Raw genomic sequence first — 19,481 nt, forward strand, 5'->3', positions numbered from 1 at the left:
TCTTTACCAACTGCGCTATTAGGCAAGCCCAGGGGTCTTTATAATTGCCAACAAAGTAGGATTGGCAGCCCTAGGCCCACATTTTCCTTTGAATGGGAGGATAGGGGCAAAGTCTCCCTAGAGATAGACCAGTCCAGCACCCTTGAACAACTCCAGGGACCAGGCCTGCCCAGAAGGGCTTTGGAGATCCAGAAGCGCAGGCAGAGAAACCACAGAGACAGAGAAAGTCAGACAGGAGAGGAGGAGGGGAGCGTGGGGATGGGAAAGGGGGAAAGAACTTTATTTGTTGGTTTACAGATACAGAGCAAAGGGAGAGGCCCTGGTCCCCACCAGGGCTGGTTAGGCTGATCCTCGGGCAGGCCAGCTTCCCAGCCTGCCAGGGGCTCTGCCTGCAAACTCAGCCTGGCACCAGGCTCCCAGGAGGGCTGCGGGGCTGAGAGAGGCCAGTAGGAGGAGGGGGGCTGGCGTGGAGCTCCTGCAGCCCCCGACTCCCTCCAGCTCTGAAGACAGAGAGACTGGAGCAGGAAGACAAGTGGAGAGGCTGGAGTGGCAGGCAGCCACCTGGGGGCCAGGGGGCAGAGGTGGGGGGCTGCCAGGGGGCCCCGTGGCAGAGGCCATGCCCATCTGGCTCAGAGTGGCTTCCAGCTCCCGGAGTGTCTCCTCCAGGCTGTCCATCCGCTGGGTGATGGCAGCACGCTGAGCCTTGTGCTCCCCACCGCAGGGTGGGGTGTGGTGTCCAGAGTCTTTATGGGTCTCCTCTTGGGGGGTCTCCACAGTGGAGGGTTCTTGGGTCCGCTCTGGGGCAGGTTCCCAAGGACTGGGGATCCCAGCTCCTCCCCTTTCTGGGCTGCAGTCCCCTGTCACCAGTGTCTTCAGGGCCGCCCCTTCCTTCCCTAGCATCGGACTGTTCCAGGCCTGGGAAGCTGTAGCCACCATCCCTGGCGGGGCCGGTGGATTATCCCGGCCCAGGAGGCCGCTGGCTAGGGTCCGGGGTCGTGGGGTGGGGGTCGTTCTTAGACCGGGTTCCTCAAGCCTGGTCTCTGGTGGGGAGGGAGTGTGGGGGGCACATTCCGTCAAGATGATCCTGGGGACAGAGAAGGGCCTCGGGCCTGCGGCAGCCTGAAGGGAAAAGAGAGATGAGGGAGGGTGTGATCCCTGTAACCAAACACCCCCGAGCTGGGAGGGGGGGTGTATGTGGGTGAGCCCAGTCCCTTCCTGTCGCAGATGGGGAAACTGAGGCAGCGGAGGGTTCCCGACTGAGTTCACCCAGCAAGTTAGAGGCAACGCTGGACTACAACTTAGGCCTCTTTTCACCACACCCTATCGTCTCCACCTCCCGGCAAAGATGCCAATTTACTTAGAAGCACAGATGTGTGTGTGCTAAGTCACTTCAGTTGTGTTCGACTCTTTGTGACCCTATGGACTGGGAGCCCGCCAGGCTCCTCTGTCCATGAGGATTCTCCACGCAAGAATACTGGAGTGGGTTGCATGCCATCCTCCAGGGGATCTTCCCGACCCAGGGATTGAACCCGAGCTTCTTGTTTCCTGCATTGGTGGGAGGGTTCTCTGCACTAGGGCCACCTGGGAAGCCCCACGATACATGTTTACTTCTCAGCAGCCATGTTAAACTCTGGGAGCAGGTCTCATGGCTACTGCCAGGAGCTCGCCCGTCCATGCGATGGGGTAACAATGACACAAGGCTGCTGGAGGATGAAGTGAGCTCACGTGGGCATGTGCTTGGAACAGCGCCTGACCTGGTGTGAGTATCTGATAGATGTTAGCAATGGCAAGCCACTCCAGCACTCTTGCCTAGAAAATCCCATGGATGGAGGAGCCTGGTGGGCTGCAGTCCGTGGGGTCACTAAGGGTTGGACACGACTGAGCGACTTCACTTTCACTTTTCACTTTCACACATTGGGGAAGGAAATGGCAACCCACTCCAGTGTTCTTGCCTGGAGAATCCCAGGGATGGGGGAGCCTGGTGGGCTTCCGTCTATGGGGTCACACAGAGTCGGACACGACTGAAGTGACTTAGCAGCAGCAGCAACAGCTATTCGTTACACAGAACTGAATGTCTGAGACCCGCAGCCCCATGGGGGTGGAGACCAGGTGTGTTGGCCTCTGGCCTCAGAGCATGGGTCTGACATCCTCATCTTAGGCCAGAGATTCCTCGTCCCCAACCCCCTACTTCTGGAGCTTTCTCTAAGGACTTCACCGCCACAGTGGACAGGGCTCGATCAAGTCCTCTGCTGCAGCAGCCTGGGCAAAGCTAGAGCACCCACCTCTGTGTGAGCATCCCTAGCTCTGACTTTTATGGGGGCACAGAGAGAGGCCCCCAATCACCCCTACTCCAGTTGAGTAAACTCTGGTCTAATTCTGAGCAGAGTCTTATACCACGGACTGCCGCATATGCCTTCGTCTTTAATCCTTTCTGTTCCCCATGAAATGGCTACTATTCTCATCACTTCACAGATGAGGAAACAGGTGTGTGAGGGGGTGTCCTGTAATTTACTCAAGGTCACTTACCCACAGCTAGCTAGTGGCAGAACCAGGACTTGAACCCAGGAAGTCTGACTCCAAGTCCAGTGCTCTTGCCACTAAAATGAGCCCTGGGGAGATATGTGGGGGCAGCAGGGACCCCCCCAGCCCCCCTCCCAAGGGAACCCACCCAGCTCTGACACCTGCTTACCTGGATATGGGAGGTGCAGACTGGGAAGTCAGTGAGGGCGACCCACGCCCACCCGGCTCCACTGCCTGACGGCGCCTCAGGATGCAGGGGGGCAGCCAGCCCAAAGGGCCAGTGGAGGGGTTCTGCCCGCTGGACCCCTTCAGGAGCTTCCAGGGCCAGAAAGGAGTAGTGGCTGGGTGCAGCGTGCCCAGGTGCTGAGGGCACAGCCGGCCCGATGCAGCCCTGCCACACCACTCACCCCCAGACGGCTCCTTCGGCTGCTCTGTGCCCATCCTCTGCCCAGCAGACAGCCTGTCTACCTGTTCACTGCCCATCTGCTCCCCCCACCAGGGAGCCAAAGCACCACCAGGCCTCAAGCCAGGCTAGAGATCAGGTGGAAGCCAGCACTGTGGGCCTGGAGAGCCAGACAAGACAGGTGACCACGTGTGTGCCTCCCCAGACCAGAGACCCTCCTGTTCCAACCTGACTGGGCAGAGGGAGAGATGCTCAGACCACTGCCCCCCGACTTCCCCTCCCCAAGCACAGTCCCTTGGGGTGCAGACAGCAGGTCACCCGCAAATTCCCAAGAAAGAATAAAAAGGAAATAAGTGCAGCAGGACAGCAGCAGGGACTGAAGTTAGAGTGAAGGTAGAACTTCCCAATGCTGAAAGACAGAACCAGCAGCCAAGGAAGCGCATGGGTTTCTTCCATTCCAAGCTCTCTGACCAGGTAGGGCCATGGGGTGGGGAGAGAGGCTGTAAATGAGCCTTCCTCCTGGGTGTCCTGACCCCCAGCACAAGGCATAGATTCTAGGGGGAGAAACAGAGCCCCCACCTGGCACAGGCAGCAGAGTGGGGAGATGGGGGCAGGGACTAGGCAAGAGTTCAAGACGAAGTCAGGTTTTGAGTTGGGCCTAAAGTCACGTAGCAAGCAAGATCCAAACTCCAATCTTGGACCCAGACAGAACCTGGGCTTTGAGCCAGACCTAAAACTCTGGCTGTAAATCAGAATAAAATACCCAAGCCACCCGGGGCCAGGCTCGGAATCAAGCCTGTAAGGAAATGCAGACCCAAGGGGCCACCAGATGCCAGGCTGCTGGAGTCTCGAGAGGGAAGGAAGGGTGATGCTCCTGTCCTTGGAGCGGGGAGGGGTGGTCCACGGGGTGAGGTTGTGGCAGTGGCGGGACTCGGGCACGTGACACATTCTGGTGGGTTAGCGTGAGAAGTGAGGAGAGGAAGCGTGGAGGCACAGGCAGAGAACGCACTGTGAGGCGGGGGCAGCCCGTTACCTTCCATGTGGGGCCCGGGGCTGAGCCCCTGGGGGGGCCCAGGTCCGGGGGGGACAGCAAGGTGGGGATCGGCTGGCGGCGGGGCGTGGGGGGGAAGGGAGACACTGAGCTTCTCTCAAACACCTGGGGAGCAGAAGGTGGGGGCAGGTTTGGAGGAGGGGGTACAGGGAGGAGGGGTGGCCTGGGCAGGCACAGGGACCCTGGCCTCACTCCTCGGCCCCTCATCGTGGCCACTGGTCACTGCCCTGCGATTTATCTCTTCCCGGAGGCCCTGGTGGTCCAGGTCTCCAGCCTCTCGGGGAGGGGCGCTGAGAACACTCGAGTCTGGGGGACTTACAGCACTGGGAGGGGCTCAAGGCACACGGATGGAGGTTGTTAGAGCTTCGTTCTCAGAATACTAGGGGGTGGGGTCGCAGAGCAGAGGAGGTGTCAGGGCAGTAGGGGGTCTCAGAGATTGCAATAAAAAACTCAAACGTGCAGGGAGGGACTTACACCCCCTCCCCCATTGTACAGTGGAGAAGAAACTGGGGCAAGAAGGACAGAATCCGGAACCAGCCTCAGTGGGGAGCCGGGAATCCAACCCCTCATCCTAGCCTGGGCACCCCACCCTGAGATCCACCATGGTGGGGAAAGGGGGGCGCCTGGCTGATGACCTGGGGACCCCTGACTCACCTCCAGCTCTGCGATGATGCGGTCCTCATCGTCCTCATCCTTGATGGCAGAGGCCATGATTGGGGGTGTGGAGGCCGGGCGGGCCACCTCGGACACAGTCCGGCGCAGCTTCACCTGGGGCTTCTGCACCTCCAGCTCCTCAGACTCGGCCTTCTGCAAGGCCCGGGCCCCATTAGCCCAGGCTCTGTCTGCCTCCAGCCAGCTCACCTCTCGGGTCCTATCCCTTCCAGACCATCTCCCAACTGCCCACCCAGCTCCGCATCATCTGCCAGGCCTCTTCCCATGGAGGAAGCACAGGCCAGAAGCAGAGTCACCACCGGCCAGCCTCCTTTCTTTCCTTCCACTTCCTCTGAGGGAGGGGACCACTCCAGAGGGTCTTCAGAGGTCCTGTCAGGCATCCCTCCCACTCAACCCCAGGTGCCTGTCCCCTACCCAAGGCGGGGGCTGGTACCTTGATGAAGGCCGAATCCTTCTTGCTGGTGACCACGACCTCTCCAGTGCGCGTGGTGGTCAGGCCATGGGAGGAGGGGAAGCTCCGGCGGGGAGGGGGTGGTGGGGGCGACTTGGAGGGCTTCTCAGTGCGGTATCGGGGCACTGTCAGCTCATCTGTGGGCAGCCAAGGGGCTGGGGGTCAGGGGACCCATAACCCTGGAGTCTGTGCACCACATCTGACTCCAAGGTTAGGGTAAACCTGGCTTCCTCCTCCAGGGAGGAGGAGAGGGGAAATCTCAGGGAAAGGACACCAGCACCCCCACCCCCACCACGTCCCTATGCAATCCAGTCCCAAGCCCTGTCACTCTTCCGCTTACAGCATTCTCATCCCCTCTACTCAAAGCCTGGTCCAGGGAACAACTGCACCTGCAGCAGCTGGGAGCTTGTTGGAAATGCAGAAGCTCAGGCCCCACCCCGAGCTGCTGCGTCAGAATCCACGTGCCAGCAGATCCTGGGTGATTTTACGTGCACGTTCAAGTTTGAGAATCGCTACTCTAATCCACCACTTTCCCGCCCACCCCTCAGCTCTGCCCTGGCACAGATCTTCATCCTTCCTCCATCAAGAGACAGTAGTTAGTACTATTGCAAGAGTCTGACCCTGCCCACCAGGCTCTCCCTGCCCCCAGTTCTTCCTTGGGGTAGGGGCTATCTCCTGGGCAACCTGCAGAAAAGTCACTCACGCCTGACGTTCCTCGCCCTTTGATCCCCCAGTTATTCCCCACAACCCCAAACCTCTGTGCTTGCGAACCTTTCACCTGCAGCTCTACTTGCTACTCTCAGGCCTGGACCCAGCTGAGCAACACCAAACACACACCTCCAGGCATTGGTACATGATATTTCTCCCTGGAATGCCCTCTCTCACTGGCCAGGGAAATGCAAGACTCCAGTGAAAAGTCCCCTCCCATGGGAAGGACTTCCTGCCCACTCAGGGTCTCCTGTAGAACAGCATTTAGCACCTGCCTCCTATTTCTGTTTTACACACTGGGTATGGCCTGGGACAGATTACTTAACCACACTGAGCCTTAGCGTCCTCATCTGTAAAATGGGAATAATTACTGTATCCACCTCCTGGACTTGTTGCAAAATTATAAGAATTAATACGTAGAAAGCATTTGGAGTTGTTTTTGCCACACAGTAAGTGCCTGATAAACACAGATGTTAGTCTTACTCTCCTACTACATTTTAAGTTCCTTGAAAGTAGTCATCTTATCCCCAGCACCTAGCACACGTGTGCGTGCATACTAAGTCACTTCAATCGAGTTTGACTCTTTGCAACCCTATGGACCGTAGCCCGCCAAGCTTCTCTATCTATGGGATTCTCCAGGTAAGAATACTGGAGTAGGTTGCCATGCCCTTCTCCAGGGGATCTGCTCAACCCAGGGATCGAACCTGTATCTCTTATGTCTTCTGCATTGGCAGGCGGGTTCTTTACCACTAGCGCCACCTGGAAAGCCCTAGCACACCGTGGGCACTTAACAAATACACAGGTGGCAAGAATGAATGAGTGAGTGACAACTACTGTTTCCTATTTGGGTTCCGCTTCCCCTGTGAGCTCACGGGCTTGGGGAGCACAGGAACCACGTCTGCATCACTCAGTGCTGCACCCCATCTCAGCACAGCCTGGCCCCTGGCACACATGCCTGGACAAAACGTGCAGGGGGACGACCCTCTGCCTGAACTTTCTCATCCTCCCCGTGTGGTCCTCTCAGCAGCTGTGGGAAAATCCCTGGATGCAGTCCAGCACTACCCCATCCATCTCGGTCTCCCCTGAGTGGCCAAGGGTCAGGCCAGCACCCTCCTTCTCTAATAGCCCACCCACAAAGATTTTCACTCCCAAGCACCTCCCTCATCAACCTGAGAGTTTCTGAGGCTGGGGCTCCCCTCCTCTGGGCTCTTTGCAACCCCCTACCTGCCCCATACCTGAACCTCTTCTCCCACTGGGCTCCGTTCGGGGGGCTGCCTTCTGGCCATGGGGGGTCTTGGGGGGCTTGTGGTCCGGGGTCGGGGCTGGGCCTGGGTGGGCCTTGCTTGCACAGTCTAGGTCAGGGATGGCCTTCAGCAGCTCCGCCTGCGTCTCTTCCAGCAGCCGGTTGATGTCCTTGGCGCTGTACTGGGTCAGGGCTGCCCGCTTCTCCTCCCAGTCCCGCTCAGCAGCCTTGAGAGGAGGGCCAACAGTCAGCATTGAAGCAGTTGCCCTGCTCCTGGACTTCTGGGGCCTCAGCCACACATGCAAGGAATGCAAAGAAGCCTCCCATTTGATCTGAGCCTCGGGCTTCTCTTGAGTATTACATGCCTTTGCTGCAAGCCTGGAATGCCACCTTCATAACCAAGTACTCTCAGGAGAAATTTAGACCTGCTTTTAGACATTCTATTCTGTTTCATTGAGCACATAATCTTTTCTTGTGCTAACCCTGTACTGCCTTGATTATCACAGGTTTATGATATGCTTTCCTGCCTAGCAGGACTGATGTCACCCTCAGTATGCTTCTCAGATTCCCTTGTCCCCCGGGAACAAGTCCCCACATGTCGGCACTGGCCAACGTAGGTCGGTGGTGAGAATGTGTGAGCCTAGCTCCGGCCCTCCCATCCCGGGCCCAGCACCTCAACAGACACAGCCTTGTCCATGCTTCTCTTGCCAGGAGCGTCCAGGCCTTTGGTGGGGTTGCCCGCCTTGGGGGCTGGGGGGGCCCCCTCGGTTGGCCCACTCAGCTCGTGGAGGTTCAGTGGAGGGCTAGGAGGTGGCATTTCGAAGTCTAAGCTCTTGTTGAAGTCCGTCTCAGCTGTCATCTTCTTGGGGGACTGACTCAGGAGGTTGCTGGGGGGTGGCCACACGCCCTCGTCCACTTGCCTGGGGTGGGAGAGTTGGGGGCAGCTGTGAGGGCAGCAGGGTCGTGGCTACCTGGGAGGGAAGCCGGCATGGGGGAGGCGGGGTGTGAGGGGCACTCTGGGATCTTGCAGGACAGATGGAAGGGCCTGGGGAGGGGTGACTGCATCTGGGAAATGGGAGCGCCAAGCCTGCAACATGCAAGGGGTCACAGGTCAAAGTGCAGAGCCAGTCAGCACACTGCTGACTTCTGCAGGAAGTCAGGATAAGGGATCTGGGCCCGGTGTGTGACCCCATGGGAAATCGCAGGTCAGAGATAGGAGGTCAGGGATAGAATGACCTTCGGATCTGGGCCAGGGTGTCCGTGACCCCCCGGCACCGCTTGAGTAGCCCATCCAGGCGCTGGGGCTCCTCCTTCAGGAACTTCACCGCCTCCACCTCCACACGCAGCACTACCCGCATCTTGCTCTGCAGGCCTGGGAAGTGAGCTGAGGCGAAGGGAAGGAGTGAGCGGGAGGAGGGAGCAGCTCTGGACAGCTGGGAGGACAGGCAGTGGGGTGGGGGTGCAATGCCTGGGGTGGGGCTGGGGGTGCCCCCAGGCTCACCCTTGAGTTCGGTCAGTGTCTCCCCGAGCTGCTTCAGCACCAGCGCCTTCTCTTCCAGCTCGGGCCCGGGCACCAGTCGGTGGTTGTGGGACACATCCCTTTGGATCTTCTCCACCGACTTCTCCAGGTCACTGCAGTCACAGAAAGACCCTTTCAGCCCCTCTGGCCCCAGTCCAGCCCCCTGAAACTGAACAGCTGGAAACAAATCAGGCCACTGGTCAGATCACAATTAAAAGCCATCCACCAGGCCATAAGCCCAAGTGAAATCAGAAAGCCAGACCTCAGAGATGAGACTTCAGAAGCACTCCGTAACAGGTGCCCCAGGTCCCCGTGTTGAAGTTCTCATCTTTAGCAGTATCAGCCAGAATCACCCTCCCTTGACTCACACCCTCTGATTCTCATTAGCCAAGGACATAGCAGGGAAATTGGCAGCTTTTCAAAGAACTGGAGGCAGGTGTGTGTGCTTTTTGGGGAGGCGTCCACCTTTTCTCAAATGATCCAGACACTCAGCCTCTTTCCTCAATGACAAAGCTGCTTCCTATTTTCAGATGGCTTATGCTGAGCTTGTGTCATTTTAACACCCTACATCTTTCTGAAATGTAAATCAGACCAAGTCACCACCACCTGTGTTGAACCCAAAATGGATCCCGACATTCTGAGGCTAAAATTCAAACTCTTCAAGTGCAGCCACAAAGGGCATGGGGGTAGTAGCTGAAAATTTGGGTCTGGAGTCAGACAGATCCACATTCCAACCCGCACTCTGCCTGACCCAGAAGAGATCTTGGAGAAGTTACTGACTGTCTCCAGATCTCAGCTTCCTTATCCCAAAAAAATGGGGATGGTAAGAGTTCCTCCCTCCTGGGGCCACTATGAGGATTCAATGAGCTGAAAAGCAATTAAATGAGCTAATGCATGGGGTGGTCAGTCCCTGGGGGCTGCTCTTATTTCCTCTCTAGCCACATCCACTTCCTCCCCATCTGGTTTGCTTCTGTTTTGAACCATCCGGAATTTCTCTGAGGTCCTTGTATGTGCTGCCCTCCCTGTTGGTTGTTCTCGTTTGCCACGCTAGGTCTCCACTGAGGCACGCAGGCTTAGTTGCCTTGACCAAGGATCAAACCCAGGCCCCCTACATTGGGAGTGTGGACCTTATCCACTGGACCACCAGGAAAGTCCCTCTTCCTGGACTTCTATAATGCCATTTCCTCTGCCCAGAACACTCCATTACCACCACCTCCCCACCCCCCACACACATGTGTGACTAACTCCCACTCATCCCCAGGTCCCAATGGGAAACTCTCCCCTTACACTTGGTGTTGGGGGTCTGCTTCCTGTCTGGAGCTCCTGTTTGCTGGGCTAAGCAGCTCTAGGCAGAAAATAAGATACCCTGTCTTTCTGATTCATCTCTGATTCCCAGCACCTGGCATGGTGCCTGGAGCAGAACAGAGGTCTGGTAAGTAATTATGGAAGCAATGAACAAGTGAAAGAAGGAATTACTGCCCAGGTAGGTCATCCCAGTCCTTCACCTGAGTCACTGATATCCCTGACCCACATGCAGGACGTCACATACATTCCTGTCAAATCCCATCTGTTGGATTTCAGCTCAACAATCCAGGGAGGAACAACTTTTGAATCTCAGTTCTACCATCCAACAGATTTGCTCCCCCTCAAAGCTCTGTGTCATCAGCAAATCTTATCAGCATGCTTTATATATCTTCATCCAACTAGTGGGTGAAAAAACAGACCACACTGGAGCCAAGGCCAAAATCCTGTGAGTCAGCACTACCAGTTAAAGAGGCATCTTGTACTAAGTGCCTACAGCGTGCCAGGTGCACACTCAGCCCCTCACTTTATCCTCACAACAAATCCTGGGAGTGGGAACCATTATTACCTCCAGTTTACATACAAATAGTAGCTCAGAGTAAGAAATAGAGGAAAACAATAGAATGGGAAAGACTAGAGATCTCTTCAAGAAAACTGGAGATACCAAAGGAACATTTCATGCAAAGATGGACACAATAAAAGACAGAAACAGCAAAGACCTAACAGAAGTAAAAGAGATTAACAAGAGGTGGCAGGAATACACAGAAGAATTATACATAAAAGGCTTAATGTATGACCCAGATAACCACGATGGTGTGGGGACTCACCTAGAGCCAGATACCCTGGAGTACAAAGTCAAGTGGGTCTTAGGAAACATTACTATAAACAAAGTTAGTGGGACAAATAGCTCCAGCTGAGCTATTTCAAATTCTAAAAGATGATGCTGTTAAAGTGCTGCACTCAATAGGCCAGCAAATTTGGAAAACTCAGCAGTGGCCACAGGACTGGGAAAGGTCAGTTTTCATTCTAATTCCAAAGAAATACAATGCCAAAGAATGTTCAAACTGCTGTATTATTGAGCTCATTTCACATGCTAGCAAAGTTATGCTCAAAATCCTTCAAACTAGACTTCAGCAGTACATGAACCGAGAACTTCCAGATAAAAGGTAGAGGAACCAGAGATCAAACTGCCAACATCCACTGCATCATAGAAAAAGCAAGGGAATTAAAAAAAAATCTACTTCTGCTTCATTAACTACACTAAAGCCTTTGATTGTATGGATCACAACAAACTGTGGAAAATTCTTAAAGAGATGGGAATACCAGACCACCTTACCTGTCTTCTGAGAAACCTGTATGCAGGCCAAGGAGCAACAGTTAGAACTGGACATGGAACAAATGGACTGGTTCAAAATTGGGAAAGGAGTACATCAAGGCTGTATACTGTCACCCCACTTATTTAACTTACTTGCAGAGTATACATCATGTAAAATGTTGGGCTGGGTGAACCACAAGCTGGAATCAAGATTTCTGAAGAAATATCAACAACTTCAGATATGCAGATGATACCACACTAATGGCAGAAAGTGAAGAGCCTCTTGATGAGGGTAAAAGAGGACAGTGAAAAGTGAAAGTCACTCAGTCATGTCCGACTCTCTGCCACCCCATGAACTATACAGTCCATAGAATTCTCCAGGGCAAAATACGGGAGTGGGTACCCTTTCCTCTCTCCAGAGTATCTTCACAACCCAGGGACAAAATCCAGGTTTTCCACATTGAAGGTGGATTCTTTACCAGCTGAGCTATCAGGAAATCCCTTGATAGAGAGTGAAAAGGCTGGTTTAAAACTCAGCATTCAAAAAACTAAGATCATGGCACCTGGTCCCATCACTTCGTGGCAAATAGATGGAGAAAAAGTGGAAACAGTGACAGACTTTATTTTCTTGGCTCCAAAATCACTGCGGATGGTGACTGCAGCCACAAAATTAAAAGACGCTTGCTCCTTGGAAGAAAAGCTATGACAAACCTAGACAGCATATTTAAAAACAGAGACATTACTTTGCCAACAAAGGTCCGTATAGTCAAAGCTATGGTTTTTCCAGTAACCACATATGGATGTGAGAGTTGGACCATAAAGAAGGCTGAGCATGGAAGAATTGATGCTTTTGAACTGTGGTGTTGGAGAAGACTCTTGAGAGTCCTTTAGACTGCAAGGAAATCAAACCAGTCAATCCTAAAGGAAATCAATCCTGAATATTCATTGGAAGGACTGATGCTAAAGCTGAAGCTCCAGTCCTTTGGCCACCTGATACAAAGAGCCTACTCAATGGAAGAGGCCCTGATGCTGGGCAGGAGAGATTGAGGGCAGGAGGAGAAGGGGACAACAGAGGATGAGATGGTTGGATGGCATCACCGACTCAATGGACATGAGTTTGAGCAAACTCCGGGAGATAGTGAAAGACACAGAAACCTGATGTGCTGCATATGGTGTCACAGTCAGACACAACTTAGCAACTAAACAACAACAAGTAACTCAGATACTATATTCCCCAGCCTCCTTTGCATGTAGAAGTGCCATTCAAATAAGGTCTAGCCAATGGAATATGAGTGGAAGTGGTACATGCTGTTTCCAGGTCTGGCTCCCTAAAATCCTCCCATATAAGTGCCTCCACACTCCTTTCCCCTTCCTGTTGGCTGAAAGACAATGACCCTGTGGGTAATCTTGGAAGGCACATATTGAAGACATGCCTTATTGGAAGGCACTTATTTCAATTAGCCTGGGTCCCTGACTGACTGCATGGAGGAAAGCCACTAGGCCCCCCTTAGGCTCAATTAGCACCTCAGTCTTCTGATTGTACAATCTGCCAAAGTTTGGGGGCCCATAACGTGAGCAGGCTCTGCAAGAAAGTCCAAACCAGCACAAGTCTAGACATTGGGATCAGAAAGTGGTGGGGCTTTCCAGACCCAGGTTTAGTTCTGGAACAGTTGAGAGGAGAGGATCAGAGCAGAACCAGCTACAAAATGTGGGGTGACCCAAAGCAAAATAAAGATTTTGCCCCGAGTATAAAAATTAAGAATTTCAAGATAATGACAGCAGAGCACTGAACCAAGTACAGGCCCTCACAAGCATGGGACCCTGTGTGGATAACAGGTCACATGCCTATAAAGTTGGTGCTGGGCTGGGCCATGTTACACTCCAAAAACCAAAGGTCTCAGTCAGTGGAGGCTGCCTCTAAGGGCAACATATAAACAATGTGCTTGGCTAGAGCTACAGGTGAGTAAGCAAAGCTGAGTGAAGCACAGAATCAGCTGTAACTTCCAGCAAGATGCCAGGTCAAAAGGAAGGGGTAGAGTGAAGCCGAGGAAGTAGACAGAGGCTGGTAAGATAGAGCAGGGGTAAGGATGGGCCAGCAGGCCCATCCAATGCCAGGGGAGGCTATGGAAACTAGGCAGGAAGGCCCCTCCTGGTCAAGCCAAAGCCACTGCAGCACTGGTGTGCAGCCCAGTCCAGATTCCACCCAAAAAGCCACCTTTGAAGTAGACGGAGAACCCTACCGGAAGCAATGTATCAGCCCCCAAGATCTCTAAAGTGAGCAGTCAGAGCAATGGGTTTGATAGCAGGGCAACACATAGGGAGATTGTGTATTCCTGGAGAACTGAGGCCCCAGGAAGCTGAGGACCAGACATATGACAGGAGCATAAATACATTCTTTCATCCTTCCTGCCTCCTCTGTACTTTTATATTTCCTTTTATTTTCCTTTAATGTCTCAGTAAAGTTCCCTTTGAAAATTCCAATCCAGTTCCTCTGTGCTGAATAAAAAGGGGGAAAAGAGGACAGGAAAGTTAGGTAAATGGAATTCCCTGGATGAGGAGGGATGGTAGACATCCATCTACTTGGCGATCTGACCAAAGCTGTCACTCAGCTTTCACACCAGGGGTGATGCAGTTGACTGCCACGCCAGCTTATTTCCAAGTGGGATGGCCCCTTATTTCATCTCAACCACAAGGGTTCATGGGAATCTCGCCCTGTGTGTCACTGAAATGCACATGCATCTCCAGGCTGTGTGGGCCCGAGGCTGAGGAGCAGGGACCCTTCTCAAGGAGCCCCTTGCAAGTGATACAGCCAATTATGACTTTGGTGAAGGAGCTGGGCTCCTTTGAGCAGCCTTCCTTGGTTCTGAGTCATTGACCCGTAGAAGCCAAAGCCCCCCTCCAGAAAGAACTGTGAAAAGCTTAACCTTGGGCACAGGTGACAAAGCTGAAACACAGAGAAGGGCAGAAACTGCTCTGATCGCCCAGCTGCTCAGAGCTGGAGCTGGAGCTTGGGCCCCTCGTGCCCTGTGCCACCAAGAGCGAGACCAGGCGGAGGAGCAGGGTCTCCGTCTCAGACCCAGGGACTGACCAGGGAAAGCTGCAGGGGGCTGGGGCTGCTCACTCGGTGGATGGGCAGCGGAAGGCAGCCTCTCCTTGCAACGGTGCCAGACAATCGAATCTTGGCCAGACAGCTATTTACTAAATTTGGATCAGAAGACTGTCTTCTGTTAACCCTTCCATGTCTCAGTCTTTGGGGGCAGGGTGTTCTCTATTCCTGGAGCCCTGTTTCAGCGGCAGCAGGATGGGAGGAGGGTTTTCCTTGGCTATATTTGGTCTAAGAGATGGTGGTGAGGGTGGCAACAGTGACTAAGCTGGCCCACCGGAACACTCTACTCGAGGATCAGTATGCAAGGATCACAGGCCAGAACGAAAGCAGGCAGAGGACAGAAGTGAAATCGGGCATCTGGAAACATGAGAGTGAGGCTGCAGGCCACGGGGAAGCCGGACCTTGGACCATTATGGAGTAAGACCACAGCAAAAGCAGGCATCAAGCCAGAACAAAGAAAATAGGACTCCTGCCAGATGGTCAAAGGTTTGTGGGTCACAGAGACATCAGACCACAGAGGAGATGAAAATCAGGCTTCAGAACAGACCCACGTCACCTGGGAGTCAGAAAGAAGGGAGTTGCGCCTCCCCGTGATACCAAGTTGCGGGCCACGGCGGCCGCACTCCCAGCCCTCCCCGCAGCCGCTGCGCCCAGCCTCACTTGAGCTGCTGGGTAATGAGCTCCTCGTCGTTGAGGTAGCGCAGCCGCTCCTCCTCCACCAGGGTGCGCTGCCGCTGCAGCGGGTCCTCCTGCCGCCGCGCCGCCTCCGACACGCGCATGCTCAGCTCCGCCTCCGTGCCCTTCAGCAGCGCGCGCAGCGACTCCAGGTTCTGTAGCTGCGGGACGCAGATGGGCCGGTGGACGCGGGTGGGAGAGAATGGGGGCGCGCTGCGGGGAGAGGGCTGGGAGGAGGCGGGCAGAGGACAGCCCGACCGCGGGGCGGACTCCACGGACGATGCTGCGGCTCGGCTGCGGCCGTGAGCAGCAGCGACAGCGGGGGGGGGTCACAGGCCGAGGGTTACTTTCTGGGGAAGCATAGAGGCAGGAGAAGAATGGCTTGGGGATGGTAGAGGGAGGCAGGAGTGCCACGTCGGGCCGCGCCGAAGGTGCGGCTGCTTGGCTGTGGCAGTCAGCTGCAGCGAAGGGGTCGGGGGAGGAGGACAAGGTTTCTGGGGAAATATAGAGGCCGGAGAATGGGGTAAGGGATATTTGGGGGCAAGAGATGACCCTAAGAGGGCCCTGCCCACCTTGGGACTGCATGGCTGTGGCTTCGATGAAGGACTCAAGCACTGTGGTTTGACAGAGTTTCCTTGGCTGGGACCGGAACATAACTAACACTTGAACCTACTTCCAAGGCTGAGTTGAGGCAATGGTGGGGGTAGCCGAGATCTTACCCATTGCCCAGATGGCAACTCTCTGCCCCCTTTCCAGCCTGTCTCTACTCATTATTCTCACCTGATGGGCCCCGGGGCGCTCTCGAGGAGCGGGCACAGGGATGCCAGGCTCCTGACTGGTAGGACCATCTGCCAAGCAGGGCAGGCTGGGGAAGGCTGTGTGGGCTCAGGAAGGTCACGCTGAGGGGATCTGGGGGAAAGGCTTCCGCCCAAGGGAGGGGATGAGAGAAGGGAAGGGACTGGGACTGCCCTGAGGGATACTGACAGGAGGAGGGGGCTCAGTGGGGTAGGCTGGAGCTCCAGGAGGGCGGGAAGGAGTCAGGGAAAGGGAAAGAGGGCACACTGAGGGGGACAAGGGTCAGGGGTGGTGGCTTGGTGAGGGAATAGAGATTCGGCGAGGTGACGGGAGTTCGAGGAGGATTTCGGAGAGCAGCCCAGTAAACGGCGAGGGACTCAGGATGGGGCAGGCTCTTGGGAAGGAGTTTCGGCAAGTAGGTGGGTTCTGGTAGGGCGGGGTTTGAGGGGGCGGGGCCCCGGAGAGATGGTGGTACCTGGAGCTTTCGCAATTGCTGAAGCTGGCTGCGCAGGTCATTCGTGCTGCTTTGCAGGCCACGCAGGTGCAGCTGCATCTGCAAACGGTTGATGGCAGTGGGCTGCCCCGCAGGGGTGCTGCTGGCCGGAGGCGGGGGAGGGCCGGACACTGGGGTGGCCCCGCTGCTCCGGCTGCCTGACCCACAGGCTGCAGACAGGGACCACAAAGATGGGAGAAAGGGAATAAATCGTGAGCTGGGAGAGATCGGGGTAAGATCTTCCCCACTCGTGGTCCCACACAGTAGCCAGGGAGAAGCGGAGCTCTGGCTCCCTGCCCCAACCAGTGGTCAGCCTTTCTGAGGGGCAAAGCACCAGGTGAGACATCTTGGGCTAAGGTGTCCACTCATTTACCCATTGAAGCCTGGCGATGTAGCCCCTTTACAGACTAGGAAAAGACCAGAGAGGCTAAGAGAGGGCAAGGACCTCTGGGGGAGGGAGAAAGGGTCACTCACGTGCTGAGGGGGTGGCTGCTCCATTGGAGCCTTCAATCTTCTCACTGTGGTACAGGGAAAAGATGGCCATCACGGGGTCCAGGCTGGCCCCAGACCATCAAACCTGGGTAAGACTTTAATGTAAACTCCTCCAGTCCCCTGGTCTCAGGATGGAGTCCTCGAGAAGGGAAGTGATTCACCCCGGGCGCCACGATGAGACATGAGCAGAACTGAGCCCAGGGCTCTTGTTGCTCAATCTCCCTTCCTCTTGCCCCAACCACAGGCCTTTGGCAGTGGTGTTGGGAAAAGAACCTCACCTGGGGGTCTCAGGCTCCGAACCTCGCAGTAGGGCACTCTGCACCAGGCCTGTGAGGCTGGCAATTTGCTTCTCCATGGCCTCCATGCGCTCCCTAGGGAAGACGGTGGCCTTCATCAACCCCATCTCTGGGCATGGGGTCCCTCCTGCCCAGCCCCCCTCTCCTAAGATTGATAATTAGAAGAAAACCATTTCCTCCTTAGCCACCAGCACACAGACAATTCAAAGGGCCCAACACCTAAGGATCAAGTCCACAGCCCTCCCACACACCTAACACTGGAAATGCCCTTCCCCATTTGACAGTCACTTCCTCCCTCCCCAGACTCATCTCTCATCACTAGCTCCCTAATGGGCCCCACCCAGCCCTCTCTGGACCTCTGCACATGCATTCCTCCAGCTAGGCATGCCCTTCTCCCTAGCTCTTCTCTGAAGTCATCCCAGAGTCCCCAGCTGCCTTGAGGAGTACACCCTCCCAAGGGAAGAACAAGTGTTGTTTTGTTCTGTTTTGTTTTTACTGTGTCTCCCGCACTAGAGAGGGCAGGAGCCGGGTTTGCCCAACTTGGCATAAACAGTGCCCAGTGCAGTGCCTGGCACACAGGCCACAAGAAAGCTATGTGAATGTATCATTTCTCCTCACCTCTCATAGTGCTGCTTGAGGGCAGAGAGGGGCAGGTCAATGCCATGGTTACCTCCTCCAGCCTTGCACCCTTAGCAAGAAGCTGGATGACAGGCAAGAGTTCCCCAACTCGGAGGCTACTTAAAGAAATGTGCCCCTCTCATCCCCACTTCTTACAAGCACCCCCTCCCCAGTGGACTTCAGCCGGCCTTGTGCTGGACAGCTCTCATGGCGGCACGTTTCATGCCTAAGCAGGAAAGGCATTAAATAAAGAGTTCTGCTTCAGCCCCAACTCTAGTTGGGGAAACTAAGGCTCAGGGACCAGATGCAAACCCAGGTCTCCAGGCCTTGTCGGGGCCCTCTCATCCATCCTTTGGGGCTGGCAGAGGAAATGTCTGTCCTGTGCCTGCCCTGCCGCAGCCAAGATACTCCGGTGACCCCTCAAGGATACTCCGGGTCTAGAAAGACTCCCGGGTCTCAGACACAGTCTGCCACGGACTCTGCCGCGTCTCCTCTCCCCACCGCACCCGCGCAGCCCCAAGCCTCGCTAGCTCCCTCACCTGGTTTCCGTGTCCTTGGCTGGCACAGGCGGCCCGAACCCAACGAGCGGGCGCTCCCCAGGCCCGGGGAAGAGCTCGGGAGGGGGCGCTCCGGCCGTCGAGGAGCCCCCGGTGCTGCGGGTCTTGCCTCCGGGGCTCTCGGCGAAGACCGACGAGGAGCCCGAGTCTTTGCGGAAGGACTGGCGCACCGGCGAGCCGCGGCTGGGCGGCCCCGAGTAGGGGCTGTGCGGCGGCGGGGGCCCGCCGGGGGGCGCGGTCACGTCGCCCAGCTTCTGCGGCGACGAGGGCGGAAGGCGGAAGCCGTAGCCGTCGCCGTAGAGCGGGCCGCCGCCCGCCGCCTTGTACAGCGAGTCCTCCAGGTCTGACTGCAGCGCGGCGGCCGAGTAGGTGCTGAGCGAGCGCACCGAGCCGCGCTTGTACAGGCCACCGGCGCCCGGGTAGGCGAACGGGTCGCCGGCGGCCGCGGCCAGGCTCAGGCGGCCCTCGTGGAGCAGCCCGTAGGGGTCGGCGTAGAGGCCCTCGCCCTTCACCAGCACCATGCCGCCCGCCTTGCCCGCCAGGTCCTCGTCCGGCTTCACATCGCGCCGCTCCAGGATGGCGCTGGGGCTCGGGCTAACACCCGGGGCGGCGGGGGCGCCTCCCAGCCGCTCAGCCGCGTGGTGCACCGGGCTGCCGGCGTAGGAGGGCGGGCGTCCCCCGGCGTACGAGAGGCGCGAGCGCGACGGCGAGCCCGACGGCAGCCCCGATGGTAGCCCCGGGGGCGGCGAGCCTGAGGCCAGGTGTGGCGCCGGCGACAGGTTATTGAGGCGCCGCGTGGGCGACGACTCCCGCGACGCATACACCATCTCTCTCTGTGCAGAAGACAATCCCGGAACCCCCGAGCCGGTCACAAAGGGGATCCCTTGCCTCCTGCTTAAGGAGCCAGCAGCTCCCCCCCAGACGCTGAGGAAGTCCCTTCTGTTCTCTGCCTTCCCTCCCTCCTGCTGCATCTTCGACCCCTTTCCCATCAGGGCTCCCAGGACAGAGGAAGAAGTGGCAGAGGGCCAGGCACCAGAGGAGCAACCTCCAGCTCACCCTATGGTGGTGGATGGAAAGCAAAGAAGGAAGGGGCGGTTCCTGAGAGCGGTCTCCTAGGATATTTAGAGGCAAGTTTGAGAAATCCTGATCTGACCAGAAGGAAAAGTGGCAGAGGAGGAGAGGGACCCCTCCGGGACTCCACAATTAACGAAGGCCATCCTCTGCTTCAACCTCTACGTTCCCTTCTCCAAAGCTGGCCCTGGTCC

General features: G+C 56.1%; 1 protein-coding gene across 1 annotated transcript in view; it reads right to left on the reverse strand.

The window, feature by feature from the left end:
- The window catches only part of SRCIN1 (SRC kinase signaling inhibitor 1), a 71,394-nt gene that overhangs the window by 10,194 nt on the left and 41,719 nt on the right, over nucleotides 1–19,481 (reverse strand). Inside the window, exons 7-19 of the mRNA XM_088829027.1 lie at nucleotides 18,199–19,049; nucleotides 17,024–17,116; nucleotides 16,728–16,771; nucleotides 16,236–16,423; nucleotides 14,951–15,126; nucleotides 8,550–8,680; nucleotides 8,285–8,432; nucleotides 7,722–7,968; nucleotides 7,041–7,275; nucleotides 5,080–5,234; nucleotides 4,629–4,781; nucleotides 3,957–4,079; nucleotides 562–1,119 (exon numbers count right to left, since the gene is read on the reverse strand). Coding sequence (XP_088685153.1) covers nucleotides 562–1,119; nucleotides 3,957–4,079; nucleotides 4,629–4,781; nucleotides 5,080–5,234; nucleotides 7,041–7,275; nucleotides 7,722–7,968; nucleotides 8,285–8,432; nucleotides 8,550–8,680; nucleotides 14,951–15,126; nucleotides 16,236–16,423; nucleotides 16,728–16,771; nucleotides 17,024–17,116; nucleotides 18,199–19,049 — 3,102 coding nt within the window. The remainder of the gene's footprint in view (nucleotides 1–561; nucleotides 1,120–3,956; nucleotides 4,080–4,628; nucleotides 4,782–5,079; nucleotides 5,235–7,040; nucleotides 7,276–7,721; nucleotides 7,969–8,284; nucleotides 8,433–8,549; nucleotides 8,681–14,950; nucleotides 15,127–16,235; nucleotides 16,424–16,727; nucleotides 16,772–17,023; nucleotides 17,117–18,198; nucleotides 19,050–19,481) is intronic.

Source organism: Moschus berezovskii, chromosome 20, assembly GCF_049115385.1.
Source record: "Moschus berezovskii isolate FMDL1 chromosome 20, NW_MosBer_1.0, whole genome shotgun sequence".
Lineage (NCBI taxonomy): Eukaryota > Metazoa > Chordata > Mammalia > Artiodactyla > Moschidae > Moschus > Moschus berezovskii.